Below are 15,740 nucleotides of genomic sequence, written 5' to 3'. Positions count from 1 at the left end.
CGCCAAGTGCAGGCTTGCACGGCGTCGGGCACTGGGCGGCAGGGAGGCACACAGGCCGTGGCTGTGCGACGGGGCACGCGGTAGGGTGGACACTTGACCACCTCGTCGCCAGTGTAGAGTCCTGGCTTGGGCCTATAATGAAGCAGGCTTGACCACGCACTTGTATGGATAGTGGCTAGCACGTAACTAACTCACGCCCCGTGTCCAGGGCTTTTTATTAACTCCACTACGTCTCCAGCGCTCACGCTCGGCTGAACCAAGACCCTCCTACGCTGGAGGGGACAACTGATCACAGGACTGCGAGGGGGCGTGTGCTGCAGTGGTACACCCCACTGCCAGCAACACTACATGCCACAGCCATGATTTTCTTCTGAGCTGTCACCTGTCTGCCTCGTTACAGCTGAGAACTGACTGTACATCACATAGCAGTCTGTCTTCCCACAAATTAGTGTAATTTCTGAAATGTATATATTTCTCTTGTCTTCATTGCTAGATTTTGCTTGCGAGAAAGTGTCACTCATAGCCGTTGAAATGTCACTCATAACACAGAAATTAAGAAAATGTCACACATAGCAATCTGAAAACTTGGCAGCTATGGTGGCCTCTTAAATTCGGCCTTTGTTTTAGCATGAAGTTGCTCTGAAGAAAAGCAGACAACGGTGCAGGTGCTGCTGAATGTGTCCCTCGGTCTGAAAATAACACCGGGACAAAGTTGAGCATATTTCAGTAGCGCCCAACGTCTTGGGAGAGTGCAGGGAGCTCCTCCCTGCGAAAAAACTGGGTATACGCGTTCTACGGAGTCTACCCCGGCGGCTCAAGATGTGACGTGAGCTGTTTAAATACATGCTATACGATTCCTACTTTGTTAGTCATCGAATCGAGGTTGTAAAAAGTACTTTGCTGTTCATTATAGGAATGCCAATAAAACCCGAGACACACAAAAGAAGGCACGCACAAAGATGGCTGCGATTAATTGAATAACTACGCTAGTCCTTCTTCACTTTCACTGGCCGGAATAGCTGCGTCAGGAATATAGGGAGGTAGGCTGGTTTGGAAGGGGCTGTGTCAAAACACCTTTAACACTAGGTCGGCTGCTGGCTGCGGGCTGAAGTGACCCGGCCCGATGTCGGGGTCACACGAGTCCCCAACACGGGGGACAGCTCTAAAAGAGCTTCGGGAAACGCTGAAGCAAAGGCTACGCGTAGACGCCATCAGGGAAGCGTGCCGCCAGTATCCGGTATTCTGCTGCATTCTCTTCTTCTTGGCACTCTCTACACTCCTCCTCAATAGGTAGGTGGTATGTGTGACGCTCTGAAAACTCTATAAAAGATCCTGATCCGGCTTTAGCTGCATGGTCGTAGGCTCCTCTCCTCTGCTTACAATAAAACATGTAAAGTACAAATACTGGGCATGTAAACTGGACACCTTAATAACAGTGGCCATGATGGAGTCAGGCAACGCATGGTGGTTTGTGATTGGCCCGCGAGTTAATCCAATGGAGGAACTGCCCTGTCTGACCACTCTCATCATCTCAGTGGACCACACGGCCGAACTGTCCGTTTGTCGCACTGTGTATAACAATTTTTTATTTATTTATTTAATGCGTTTTTATATAGCGCGAACTTTACCCGAAGGTGTCGGAGCGTTTCACAATAGGAACAGTAGAGATACATGAGGAAACAAGCATTTGCAATGCAATAGGTCTCGCATTAGGAAAGTTTGAGCTTATGGTATTGTAAATGACACATTTTTTATTCATGTTTTGTTTTTGAAAGTAGCGAAATTAATAGCTTTGTCATTTACAATGCCAATAGTTATAACTTTCGCAAATGTGACACCTATAGCATTTGTAATGCAATATGTGTTTTATTTACGTGACTTACATGTATTGATATTACAAATAACAATGGCTTTTAATTTTTTTCCAATAATTAATACTTAAATAAAAATGATTGTAATTTATAATGGCAATAGTTGAACGTTTTGTAAATAACGTTTGTGAAGATTATGTTCAGTGTATTTGATTGTGACGAAAATCCAAGACCAGAAGTGAAATATTAACATATTTTTGTTACATTTATAATAAAGCTTGAAACATTGAGAGAATATATTTGAACCAGGTGTTGTTGAATGGTTGCACAGATTGATGCTGTGGTGACACTGAGTGATGTTGTGATGGCGAACAAGTGATGCTGTGGCGTTCAGTGATGCTGTGGTAGCGCATAGTGATGTTGTGGTGCCCCTGAGTGATGCCGTGGTGGTGCGGAGTGATGCTGTATGCTATGCTATGTTTTGTTATGCTATGTTTTGCTATCCTATGATTTGAATTGTTATGCTATGCTATGCTGTGTTTTGGTATGCTATCCTATGTTTTGGTATGCTATCCTATGTTTTGGTATGCTATGCTATGTTTTGCTATGCTATGTTTTGTTATGCTATGTTTTGTTGTGTTTTATTATGCTATGCTTTGTTTTGCTATGCTATGTTTTGTAATGCCATGCTATGTTTTGTTGTGTTTGGTATGCTATGTTTTGCTATGCTATTATATGTTTTGTTTTGCTTTGCAATATTTTGTTGTGTTTTGTTAAGCTATGCTATGTTTTGTTATGTTTTGCAATGTTTTGTTAGGCTATGTGGTGTGTTTTGTTATGCTATTTTTTGTTATGTTATGCTATGTTTTGTTATGCTATGCTATGTTTTGCTATCCTATGCTTTGTTTTAATATGCTATGTTTAGTTTTGCTATCCTATGCTTTGTTTTGTTATGCTATGTTGTTTTGTTTTGCTATGCTATGGTGTTATGCTATGGTGTTATGCTATGGTGTTATGCTATGGTGTTATGCTATGGTGTTATGCTATGGTGTGTTATGCTATGGTGTGTTATGCTATGTTGTGTTATGCTATGTTGTGTTATGCTATGTTGTGTTATGCTATGTTGTGTTATGCTATGTTGTGTTATGCTATGTTGTGTTATGCTATGTTGTGTTATGCTATGTTGTGTTATGCTATGTTGTGTTATGCTATGTTTTTTCTGTTTTTTTATGCTATGTTTTTTATGCTATGTTTTGTTATGCTATGCTTTGTTATGCTATGTTTTGTTTTATGTTATGCTATGTTTTGTTATGTTATGCTATTTTTTGTTTTGTTATGCTATGTTTTGTTTTGTTATGCTATGTTTTGTTTTGTTATGCTATGCTTTGTTATGCTATGTTTTGTTTTATGTTATGCTATGTTTTGTTATGTTATGCTATTTTTTGTTTTGTTATGCTATGTTTTGTTTTGTTATGCTATGTTTTGTTTTGTTATGCTATGCTTTGTTATGCTATGTTTTGTTTTATGTTATGCTATGTTTTGTTATGTTATGCTATTTTTTGTTTTGTTATGCTATGTTTTGTTTTGTTATGCTATGTTTTGTTTTGTTATGCTATGTTTTGTTTTGTTATGCTATGTTTTGTTTTGTTATGCTATGTTTTGTTATGCTATGTTTGGTTATGCTATGTTTGGTTATGCTATGTTTTGTTGTGTTTTGCTATGCTATGCTTTGTTATGCTATGCTATGTTTGTTTTGTTATGCTATGCTATGTTTGTTTTGTTATGCTATGCTTTGTTATGCTGTTTGTTATGTTTTTCTATCCTATGCTTTGTTTTGCTATGCTATGCTATGCTGTGTTCTGTTATGCTATGCTGTGTTTTGTTATGCTATGCTATGTTTTGTTATGCTATTGAGGGAGTGGGTGTGAGGGTGAAGGGGATGTGTGGGTGAGGGGGTGTGTGGGTGAGGGGGTGTGTGGGTGAGGGTGTGTGTGTGTGTGTGAGGGTGAGGGGGTGTGAGGGTGTGTGGGGGTGTGGGAGGGTGAGGGGGTGTGAGGATGTGAGGGTGAGAGGGTGTGTGAGGGTGAGAGGGTGTGTGAGGGTGAGAGGGTGTGTGAGGGTGTGTGAGGGGATGTGAGGGTGAGGGGGTGTGAGGTGTGTGTGGGAGGGTGAGGGGGGTGTGAGGGTGTGGGTGTGGGTGTGTGAGGGGGCGAGGGGGAGGGGGAGGGTGTGTGAGGGTGAGGGTGTTAGGGTGAGGGTGTGGTTTTGTGAGGGTGGGGTGTGAGCGTGAGGGAGGGTGAGGGGGTGAGAGGGTGTGAGGATGGGGGTGTGAGGGTGAGGGGGTGTGAGGGTGTGTGGGGGTGTGAGGGTGAGGGGGTGTGAGGGGGTGTGTGAGGGTGAGGGGGTGTGTGAGGGTGAGGGAGGGTGAGGGTGTGTGAGAGGGTGTGTGAGGGTGTGAGGGTAAGAGGGTGTGTGAGGGTGTGGGTGAGGGAGTGTGTGAGGGGGGTGAGGATGGGTGTGTGGGTGTCTGGGAGGGTGAGGGGGTGTGAGGGAGTGTAAGGGAGGGCGAGGGGGTGTGAGGGAGTGTAAGGGTGTGTGAGGGTGAGGGGGTGTTAGGGTGAGGGTGAGTGTGAGTGAGGGGGAGTGAGGGTGAGAGGGTTGTCGGGGTGAGAAGGTTGGGAGGGTGAGGGTGAGTGAGGGTGTGAGAGGGTTGTGAGGGTGAGTGGGTGTGAGTGAGGAGGTGGGTGAGGGTGTGTGAGGGGGTGTGAGGGTAAGGGTGAGGGGGTGTGAGGTGTGAGGGTGTGTGGGGGTGTGAGGGTGAGGGGGGTGTGAGGGTGTGGGTGTGTGGGTGTGTGAGGGTGAGGGGGAGGGTGTGTGAGGGTGAGGGTGTGTGAGGGTGAGGGGGTGTGAGGGTGAGGGTGTGGTTTTGTGAGGGTGAGGGGGTGTGAGGGAGGGTGAGGGTGACGAGGGTGAAGGGGGTAAGGGGGTGAGGGTGTGAGGGGGTGAGAGGGTGTGTGAGGGTGAGAGGGTGTGTGAGGATGAGGGTGTGTGAGGGGGGATGAGGGTGTGTGAGGGTGTGTGGGGGTGTGAGGGTAAGGGGGTGTGTGAGAGTGAGGGTGTGTGTGAGGGTGAAGGAGGGTGTGTGAGGGTGAGAGGGTTGTCAGGGTGAGTGGGTGTGAGAGTGAGGAGGTGGGTGAGGGTGAGTGAGGGTGAGAGGGTGAGAGGATTGTGAGGGTGAGAAGGTGGTGAGGGTGTGAGGGTGAGTAAGGGTGGGAGAGGGTTGTGAGGGTGATGGTGTGTGAGGGTGTGGGTGTGGGTGTGAGGGTGGGTGTGGGTGTGAGGGTGAGTGTGGGTGTGGGTGTGAGGGTGAGTGAGGGTGTGTGAGGGTGAGGGGGTGTGAGGGAGTGAGGGTGTGTGAGGGGGTGAGGGTGAGTGAGGGTGGAAGGGTTGTGAGGGTGGTGAGGGTGAGTGAGGGTGGGTGAGCGTGAGTGAGGGTGGATGATGGGGAGTGAGGTTGTGAGAGGGTGTGAGGGTAGGGAGGTGTGAGGGTCCGAAGTAAATGGTGGCAGGGCAGACATCATAAGACAGAGAGAAGAGACTGCGTTGGTCAGTTTCAGAATCCGGAGGGGCAGAGTCAGCACAGTCTTCGAGGGGTCAACGTGTCTAGAGGCAAAGCATAGCAGATGTAGCATTGCAGCTAGCAAGTATTTTCAAGCTGATTGTCCCTAGAGAGATGGCAACACAGCAACAGTATTTGAGGAGAAAGGCTACTGTAAACAAGCACGGTAGGCTTTCACTTTCGTCCAGAAAAAAACCCGAGAAAGGTGCAGAGAACGCCGAACAAAACACGCCTTCCCCGCAAAATGGATGCAAAAAACCCCAAGCTCTCGGCATTGCTATGGCGGTGGGGAGCGCATTCCTTTGAAGTCTGATGGGAGGGGGCGGGGAGAGGCTTGGGAGTGGATTCCTTTGAAGTCTGATGCCGAGGCTCAGACAAATGGTGGTGTGCGAGCGGCTTCCTTTGAAGTGTGATGCCGAGGCCAATGGTGTTTGATGTGCACGCGCCTGCCTCACCCGCCTGCCTCACATGAACTGTACGGGATACGCAGGCTAGGTAGACTTTTCGGACTGTTAACTATAATCTCGCCTATTCAAACCCTAACGGGATAGAATAGTCGAGACCTAAAAATTACAAGTGAGCATGTTACAAAAGCAAACGTTACGTTACATGAGGCAATAGTGACAATTGTGGAAGTATCAAGAGCAAACAAAATATAAGAGGTAGCAAACGATACGTTACTAGAGGAAACAAGCATTTGCAATGCAATAGGTCTCGCATTAGGGAAGTGTGAGGTATTGGTCTTGTAAATGACAATTTTTTTATTTATGTGTTGTTTTTGAAAATATCTAAATTAATGGCTTTGTCACTTACAATGCCAATAGTTATAACTTTCGCAAATGAGACACCTATAGCATTTGTAATGCAACAGGTTTTGTATTTATATGACTTAGATGTATTGATATTACAAATATCAATGGCTTTTAATTTTTTTAAATAATTAATACTTAAATAAAAGTGATTGTAATTTATAATGGCAATAGCTTAAACTTTTGTAACTAACTTTTGTGAAGATTATGTTCAGTGTATTTTATTGTGACGAAAATCCAAGAACAGAAGTGAAATATTAACATCTTTTTGTGATATTTGTAATAAAGTCTGAAACATTGAGTGAACATATTTGAACCAGTGATGCTGTTGCGCTGAGTGATGCTGTTGTTGCGCTGAGTGATGCTGTTGTTGCGCTGAGTGATGCTGTTGTTGCGCTGAGTGATGCTGTGGTTGCGCTGAGTGATGCTGTGGTTGCGCTGAGTGATGCTGTGGTTGCGCTGAGTGATGCTGCGGTTGCGCTGAGTGATGCTGCGGTTGCGCTGAGTGATGCTGCGGTTGCGCTGAGTGATGCTGCGGTTGCGCTGAATGATGCTGCGGTTGCGCTGAGTGATGCTGCGGTTGCGCTGAGTGATGCTGCGGTTGCGCTGAGTGATGCTGCGGTTGCGCTGAGTGATGTTGCGCTGAGTGATGTTGCGCTGAGTGATGCTGCGGTTGCGCTGAGTGATGCTGCGGTTGCGCTGAGTGATGCTGCGGTTGCGCTGAGTGATGCTGCGGTTGCGCTGAGTGATGCTGCGGTGGTGCTGAGTGATGCTGAGGTGGTGCTGAGTGATGCTGTGGTGGTGCTGAGTGGTGCTGTGGTGGTGCTGAGTGATGCTGTGTTGGTGCTGAGCGGTGCTGTGGTGGTGCTGAGTGATGCTGTGGTAGTACTGAGTGATGCTGTGGTGGTGCTGAGTGGTGCTGTGAGTAGGTACTTCTGCCCTGGCAAGTGAAGACAGAGAACGTTACCTCTTGTGTGAGAGTGAACCTCAGTACCCTGTGAGTGAAACTGATGCTATGAGTTCCCTGCATGCATGAGAAACGTGCACTCTCAGCTGCCCTGGCTGCCTCCTGCGTGTAATGATTGTACAGTGCATTGCTGCGTCTGTGGACTTGAGATAGTGTTTAATTAGAGGTATGTGAGCTGTGTGTATATGGTCTTCTTGGACCCCAAGGACCGATGGAGGCACAAAGTGAAATGTTATTACATTTTCTAGGCAATATCAAAATACCCCTCAAACACTGTTGCACATGAACTATGATATGAGCTCATGTCAGTGCCAACATAGACATGCTGGATGCTTGGAAGGAAGGGTGCGGGAGGGGGGTTGGATGGGGTGACAAATATTGAAGCCAGCTACATTCTGTTCTGTCACTGCCTATTTCGTTTTGTTTGTTTATTTCGAGTATGTAATGTGTGTGAGTGTGTGTGTATCACCTATTTACATTGCCCTGTGATAATTTATTTTTCCTTGTGCATTTCGTGTCTTTATCTTTCATTTTGTGTTTATCATCTGTTTGCACTGATTTGTGGCTGTCCGTATTTGAGTCTGTGTTTTGTGCCAATATGAATCTCGGTGTGAGAGAGAGAGTGGGGAGGCAACGAGAGAGAGAGCGCGTGCGTGTGTCTATGTGTGTGTGTGTTTGCATGTCTCTCTTTCGGTACCACGGAAAGATGCAAACAGTAATTGGCTGCCTTTGAAACGGAGCCTGGTTGTGGAGTGGAGGGAGGGGGTGACAGCTGGAGGTGCGAACCAGCTGTAGTACGGGAGAGCTGAGGGGGAGGCGAGGGGCGTGCAAGGAGCTAGGCAGAGCATGGCGAAATGGAGAGACTACAAGATTGTTTGACGAGGGAAAGAAAAATGCCCGAGGGGATTGGGTGGGTGTTCTGAATTCGGTTTTCATTTGAGAAACTCGGATCACTTCATGTGGTTTTAGTATTGTGACCTGGATAAGAAGTGTGGGGGGGGGGGGCGCTCGAGCGCGGACTGTTACATAAAAAATGCTGCGGGTCTTTAATATAGCACACATCACATAACTGAATTGTCTACTAGTACTTGAGCAATGGCCGGTGCTATTTCTCCACATTACGTCACTTTTTATATTATCTTAAGAGTTAAAAGTAAGAGTCCACGCTTCAGGAAACAGGACCTGCTGCCTGTAGGTTATACATTTCGCTGAAGAAAGCGCTCAACACCATAGACATATACATACAGATTGCAACTCCACTCTTCAGACGCCTGCCGGACGCACTCGCGCACTTTATGAACACCGGTACGGTTGGAGAGTCCCCGCCACAATCTGGTAGGACAGTTGGTATGGAGGCCCTGGCGACTGACCCTACCACTCCCACCCAGTAATGGCCCCCCAAGCATGTCCTGAGGTGTGAAGATGGTCTTTGAAGGCTGTTTACAGTCTTCCACATGGTTTTCTGGTGTGAGAGCTGGGGACAACTGTTTTGGGGTGCCATAAACTCGCCCGTGAGGTGTGAGCTCCCCCTCCCTGTGGCTTTCTTTCATGGAAAGCTGACCCGCAGAATCCCTCGCCCCGTTCAAAAATATTTCTGCGATTTTGTTTTTGTTCTGGCTGGTGGGGCCTCAGCCATAAATGAAAGATAAAGGGAGACACTGCGGCATGGAGCGCAAGGCAGAGGGGGGCTGTAGAGGGGAGAGAGCACACAAGGGGGGCATGCAGTCAAAGAGAGAGAGAACGGCAGCAGACTCCGGAGAGAGCACGCGCACAGGAGGGTTAGAGGAGAGAGACAGTCAAAGAGAAAGAGAAGCTGAGACAGGCAGTCACAGAGAGAGGCAAGCCAGGCAGTGGTTAGTGAGAGAGGCAGAGACAGGTAGTGGAGTGAGATAGAAGCATAAAGAGAGGAGCGAGGCCAAGTAGAAAAGACAGCGCTGTGAGGAGGAGAGGCAGCGGAATGCGTGCGAGGGGAGGAGAAGTGTGGCAGGCAGATGTGCGGCCTGGTGAGGGGGCGGGAATGCGAGCCTGGTGGGGGCAGGCGGATTAGGGAGATGCTCGTGCTTGTGTGGTCACGTGACCCGCTTTGTGGCCACGTGACCTCACATGCACTGTGAAGAAACGCCAGTGGTTTCACTAGCCGATCAAGCACTATAATTCTCCCCCATTTCCCATTGCTTCGCAATGGTAAAGGACGAGACCTAAAAAGTGACGTGTGTATGATACAAAAGGCGTACAAAGTAGAGGTATAATACTGCACTAACTGGCAGATACTCAGAATACAAGAACAAACGTTTCGTTACATGAGGCAATGGTGGCAATTGTGCATGTATCGAAAGCAAACAAAATACAAGAGGTAGCCACCGATACATTACAAGAGGAAAAGTGGCGTGTGCATGTTACAAAAGAGTACACAATACAAGTAGAAGTATAAAACTGCAATAACTGGCAGACACTCAAACCACAAGAACACACTGGGAAGGCACTTCTTATAGTCATGTAGAACAGAATTTCCTATAATGAAGGGACTTCCTTCAGATAAGGGGCGGAAGTGAGTTCCAGATTCTCACCGCATTGCCTGAAAAGGATTGGGCCATCAATGTTTCCTTCTTGAAAGTGGGAGGTTCAAGCAATTAATTTTCTGCATTACGTGATAGTCTGAAGCCTCCAGAGAGTTATATTTTGCAAAGAGATTCCCATAGAGTGCTGCTATTATATACATTGGTGTCCGTCTCACTGTTATACTGGAATGCCCCAGGAAGACAGGTACTGGGTTGGAACGTGTAAGCAAGGAGCATACTTTTCTACGTTTGCTATAGAGATTAGTATAACCCTAGGGCTTTGGTGTGTGTCGAGCCTGAAGGTTCGCCCTTGGGATGATGGTAGTATTATTACTTGTACGATCACGCCGGCTGTGTACACCAAATTTCACAGGCTACACCTTCTGAATCACTAACTTCTTTAACTTAAAACGAAAGCAGTGCTGCTGTAGAGCGTTGTTTCTGTGCGTTTGGTGCACCGATGGACTGATATGCCTTGTTTTGATATGCTTTGTTTACAGAAAACGTTGGCATAGTGATCTATTTGTTGTAGAAAACTCAATCTTTTTTTAACAGAAATGCTTCATATAATGACGTCTAGTACAGGGCAAACCAAGAAGGAGCGTAACATTAAAATTGCTATGTGTTCTCAGGAACGTTTTTAAATATTTATGCTTGGTCTAGTCTTCATTTGTGAGGAGTAGAGCCAAGAATTGTGTTATCCATGTTCAATAAAGTGTATGCTTGGGGAAATTTTGGTCTCCTGTTCTACATGTTATACCCCTGAGAGCCGGTGGGAGAGAGTTCAAATTATCAGGACCAAGCAAATAGAATGAAAGGAAATGAGATGTGCACAGTAACGGTTAGCTTTTACTAGAAAGTGAAAGTTAGTTTAATGTATGACCCTGTATCTAGGATATGACCTAATATAGGACATGATAGTTCATGGATCTCGTATTGCTTTAGACACTATAGTGAGGGTTTTAAATAATGTTTAGTTGATAAATTGCCAGTTTGCAACCTTTACATAGCGCTGAGATTCCAGCTAAGAAGGCTGAAAATCACACATGTGGCAAAGTGTTGTGACATGAGCTTCTTTTAATTACCTTTATTGCCTTGGTTCTTTTCTTCATATTCAGTCTTGTTCTTCATCTACCCCTTACACTAACCATCAGAATTGTTTGAGCAGGTTTATTAATTTAAATTATGTTTTATTAGATGTTTTAGGTTAACGTCACTAAACCTTGAGTTGACCTTTTCAGACGCCCTCTACTGACATGCACATTTGTAAATTATGATGTTTTATTCCTCATGTTTGAAAGACCTGCTAGAATTCCTTTCCATTAGCAGAAATAGGATTTATTTTGTGATGTGCTGAAATGAAATGTCAATTATTTTGTAGCTTCGGAAGAAGATGTGTCCTATCTGAACTTCTCTTGCAACAAATCAAGGACTTTTAGTGGTCCTGTGGATGATTCGTACCCAGCGAAAGTAGCGCTACTCTCTGGCATTTAACATCTTCACCTTGTTGGAGTGACAAGGGGAGGGTGATCTCTTTAGGGTGTGTTTCTGCGTAATTCTGTTTTAGACTATTTCTTTTTTTTTTCCTCCATATAAATATGCAGAACGTAACCGCTCCACTCTTCTTCCTGTCTTCTCCGGGTGATCCAATAGTTCTGTGGCAAAGGTGGAAGAAAGTTTTCACACACTATGCCAGGGTGTGTGGGTCTTCCCTGGGAGCGGAGAGAAAAAATTTCGTTATTTATGTCCTGCGTGAGCCCAGAGGGACAAGAAGTGTTGGAGCACCTGCCAGAATTATCTTCTGAGGATGCCAATGACCTCAATAAATATGAAGCGTGTCTAAAAAAACAACTTGCATTACTTGCCACAAATCTACACTTTTTTGGAACACTATCATTTTGGTTCTAATATGCTACATGTGGGAGAGTCGTTTGAGACTTCTATAACAACATTGCGAAAACTAGCAGCTGTGTGCAATTTTGGTGCAGCAACTGATGAGGTTACGCTATCAGTTCATGTTAGGCTGCATACTTTATAAGGCAAGGGAAGCACTCTGGTTGAAGGACAGCCCTACCCTCTCTGAGGTGTTGACACCAGCTAAAACCTGTGAGCATTCCCTGGCATGTGTCAAAGTCCTGTTCAATCATAAGTCAGGGGACGAAAGGAAAGAAGCAGTGTAGGTGGTGAAAACAAAGAGTTTTCCTACTGCTCCAGGGAAGCAAGATGAGAAGGTGGTGAAGAAACCTGGGATCACATTTTTCAGATATGGCCATAGTGGGCATGTTTCAAAGAGTGACTTGGTTGGAAAGCCTTATGCAAGACCTGTGGTAAAAAGGGTCACTTCACATCTTGTAGCAGGTCGGGTAGAAGTATGAAGAAAGTGAGACAAGTAATTTGCCACTCTGATTCAGATTGTGAGGGTATTGTTTTACAAATAGGAACTGGGGAATGTGATGGACCAGTTGAAACAGTCCAGGTAAACTGCTCCACTGTAACAATGCTTTTTGACTCTGGGGCCAAAATAACACTAATTCCAGAAAATTCTGCGAGGAATGTTTAAAAGATTCAATTGCTTTAAGGACACCAGATATCAAGCCCAGAGCATACAGTGGGCAGCCCATCAAGCTTATGGGCTACTTTTTGGGAACAATTGAGTTTTGCGACAGGTTGATCACCGCTAAAATAATGTGTCATGTAGGGGTGACTCTTTAATTAGCTGGGTTCACAAGAGAGCTCTAGCTGTATGTTTAGACCTGAATAAAACTCCGTCAGTAAAACTAAAAGATGGCTGGGTTACGAAGGCGAACATCATTGTCGAAAGTAAAAAGTTCATATGAATCTGTTAATTATGGAGCACTTTTCCCTGAGGTATTCCAAAAAGAATTAGGCCATCTCAAAACTATGTGCATCGTATTAAGCTAAAACTGGGAGGGGCGGGTTCCCAAGACTGGCAAAGGATAGTGTTCCTTTAATGGTAAAGGAGGCTAAGAAGTATGAACTGGATACATTCCAGAGGAGTGGTGTGCTTCAAGAAGTAGGGGCGACAGAATGGGTGTCCCTGGTGGTCATGGCTAAAAAAGCAAATGGAGAAGCTAGGTGTGGCGTGGATATGAGAGAATTATACAAAGCAGTGGTGGCAGATCGTTATCCCTTGCCCAATATCACAGAGATGTTGTGCTGTTTGGAAGGTGCCAAGTATTTCTCCTCATTGTACCATTTGTTGTTTTTCTTAGCTCGACATGGGTCACTCTACCTAACGAGGTGACACCAAGCGAGCTTGTTTTCACGATTTTAATTGTAGTAGGGGGACCACCAGAATAAAATAGTTTCCGGCACCCCTTGCTGCATTTTAACTATCACACCAGCTCACTTGCCTTCCCGCCCACACACCCACACTTCACCATAGGGCAGTTGGATATAAAAGATCTCCGCTAAAGTGCCCCTCTTTGAGGTGTGCCCGTCGGGGATTGCACCGCCCCCCCGACGAGGAGCGACCGCCGATGATGAAGCATGACATCCTTCGGGGTGTGTGAGGCAAATACATCCAACAAAATGGATGCCCAAAGGTGTTATATTTACACCTCCGGTCACGCCAGCTTTGTCTTAGTCCTTTCTTTAACTTCCCACTTGTTGTAGGAACAGTTCAGCACCTCCTTTGTTGAATACCTCACATCAGCATACCATCAAATATTGTTGCATCCCCAATCACAGGAATTAACATCGTTTATTACACCCTTCGGTACTTACAAATAAATTCAGAAGCTTTTTGGCTTGATTTCTGCTTCGGCTATCTTCCAAAGGGTCATGGAGAATGTCTTGCAAGGCGTTGATGAAGTGAAAGTCCACCAAGATGATGTATTGGTGTATGGTAGGACTCGGAAGGAACATGATGCCATGGTTTGTGAGGTGTTGAGCAGACTGAGTGTTAGTGGCTTGACATTGAAACTTGAGAAGTGCAGATTCAAGGTCACATAGATAGAATACCTTGGACATCTTATAACCGCTGATTGTATTTGTCCCAAAAGAAGCCTTGTTAGTGCATTCAAAGAGATGCCAAGTTCCACTTCTAAGGAAGAGCTAGTCAAAATTTTGGGAACGGTGGTATTTTATAGTTATTTCATCCCTGATTTTGCAGAGGGATGTAGAAACATGAGACAATTGCTGAGAAGGGGAGTGGAGATTATGTGGACGGAAGAGTGTGTGAAGGAATTTGAGACGGTTAAAGAATCTGTCATAAGCATCTAACCTATGCAGTTTTGAACCAGATGCGAAAACCATTTTAAGGACAGATGCTAGCGCGAAGGGGTTAGGAGCAGTGCTGGAAGAAGAATCTGCAGGCAAAGTGAACAAAATTCTTTTTTAATTTTTTTTTATCTAGGACATTACGTGGATCTGAAGCAATTTATTCTGTTTTAGAGAAGGAGGCTTTGGCAGTTTATTGGGCGGTGACTAAGCTAAAAGAATTCTTGTGGGTCATTTTTTTGGAAGTATGAACAGACCACAAAACTTTAAAAGGGGCTTTTTACAAAAAAGGGATTCATGCCATTTACAGCAGGATTAGAAGGTGGGTAGTAGCGTTTCAGGATTTTGATTTTGTGGTGAATTACATGCCCGGAGTTATGAATACTATTACTGATTGTTGCTCCAGGTTGTGTGGACCCAGTGGAGAGGCAGACATGAATTCTGAGGACGAATTTGGTGATGAAACAGTGAAGATCTGAGCAAAATCAGAAGGAATCCATCAGTAGGACTAATGGAGAATGGAATAGATGAATGATGCGCTGTTACAAGAGTTACTTTCTAGGTTGAAGGAAGGCTGGTCTGACCAGGCTAATGTGTGTGGAGGGATGAAAGGTTTTTCATAGGTGAAGGGTGAACTCTTGTTGGAAAATGGTCTGATAATTAGAGGAGAAGGGTTAATTCCACCCGAAAAAGTAAGGATGTGACTTATTGAAAATGGTCATCGGAATCATCCATGGATATCCAAGACGAAGGAGAGGGTGTGAATGAATTATTGTTGGCCAGGCATGGATTTGTTGATTGAGAGGGTGGTACGTTCCAGCGCAGGAATTGGAACAAGATCTCCAACAACCAGCTTGCCGCCGCCCTCAGTAGCTACACTCCCACTGCCACAGATGAGGACCCTACCACTGCTGCCAGCACCCTCCACACCTGGATCACCAACTGCGCCAACACCATCGCCCCCTCAAGAAAACTTCCAATCCTTGTGCCAAGAAAGCCAGCTGGTTCTCGACCGAACTCTGGGAACCAAGGCGCACCTGCAGACGCTTTGAAAAGCTAAGGAGGAACTCCAAAACCCCAGCAGAACTTGACAACTCCAAAGCAGTCACCACCACCTACCACAAATTCCTCAGATACTCAAGGAAGAAAGCTCTCCAGGACAGAATCTCCTCCCACGCACACAACAGCTAAGAACTTTTTGGGCATCCTCAAAGAGTTCTCCCTACCCAACAGCAAGACGACCGACATCCCACCCTCCCAGGACCTCTGCCACTAACTCAGCACCTTCTTCCACCACAAAATCAAGACCATCTATGACCACTATGATGACAACAGCCTCCACGAGTAACCCTCACCCACCATTCCTGCATCACTCAACTGACACTGGACAGCTGGACCGTCTTCGGCATCGAAGACACCCTAAAGACTATGAAGCCAACCCACTGCGGGGCCCCCACTGACCCCTGCCCCAACCACATCTACCACAGAGTCGCTGACATCTTCGCCCGAGCTTCAACCGCTCCTTTGAGACTCCATCCTTCCCCCGGCGACTGGAAACACCCCAAGATTAACCCTCTCCTGAATAAGCCCTCCCTGGACCGCACCGACCTCAAGAACTTCAGACCGATCTCTTCACTCCCTTATCCGGTGAAAGTCAAAAAGCTGTCAACAATCAACTCTCCTCCTTCATAGAAGAAAAAAAATATCCTTGACTCCTCCCAATCAGGCTTCAGA

At 45.8% G+C, this 15,740-nt stretch overlaps 1 protein-coding gene across 4 annotated transcripts in view; it reads left to right on the top strand.

The window, feature by feature from the left end:
* Window positions 1-1,012: 1,012 nt before the first annotated feature.
* Window positions 1,013-15,740, top strand: part of SNX14 (sorting nexin 14) — a 647,427-nt gene continuing 632,699 nt past the window's right edge. For 2 of the 4 annotated variants that reach the window (XM_078648164.1, XM_078648163.1), the window contains exon 1: window positions 1,013-1,290. In XM_078648164.1, the coding sequence (XP_078504290.1) occupies window positions 1,124-1,290 (167 nt within the window). In that variant the 5' untranslated portion in view covers window positions 1,013-1,123. The remainder of the gene's footprint in view (window positions 1,291-15,740) is intronic. The other 2 variants (XM_078648162.1, XM_078648161.1) reach the window with 1 other exon arrangement.

Source organism: Lissotriton helveticus, chromosome 6 (genome assembly GCF_964261635.1).
Source record: "Lissotriton helveticus chromosome 6, aLisHel1.1, whole genome shotgun sequence".
Classification (NCBI taxonomy): domain Eukaryota; kingdom Metazoa; phylum Chordata; class Amphibia; order Caudata; family Salamandridae; genus Lissotriton; species Lissotriton helveticus.
Note: the sequence above shows the minus strand (reverse complement) of the source record. Positions and strands in the feature narration are given on the sequence as shown.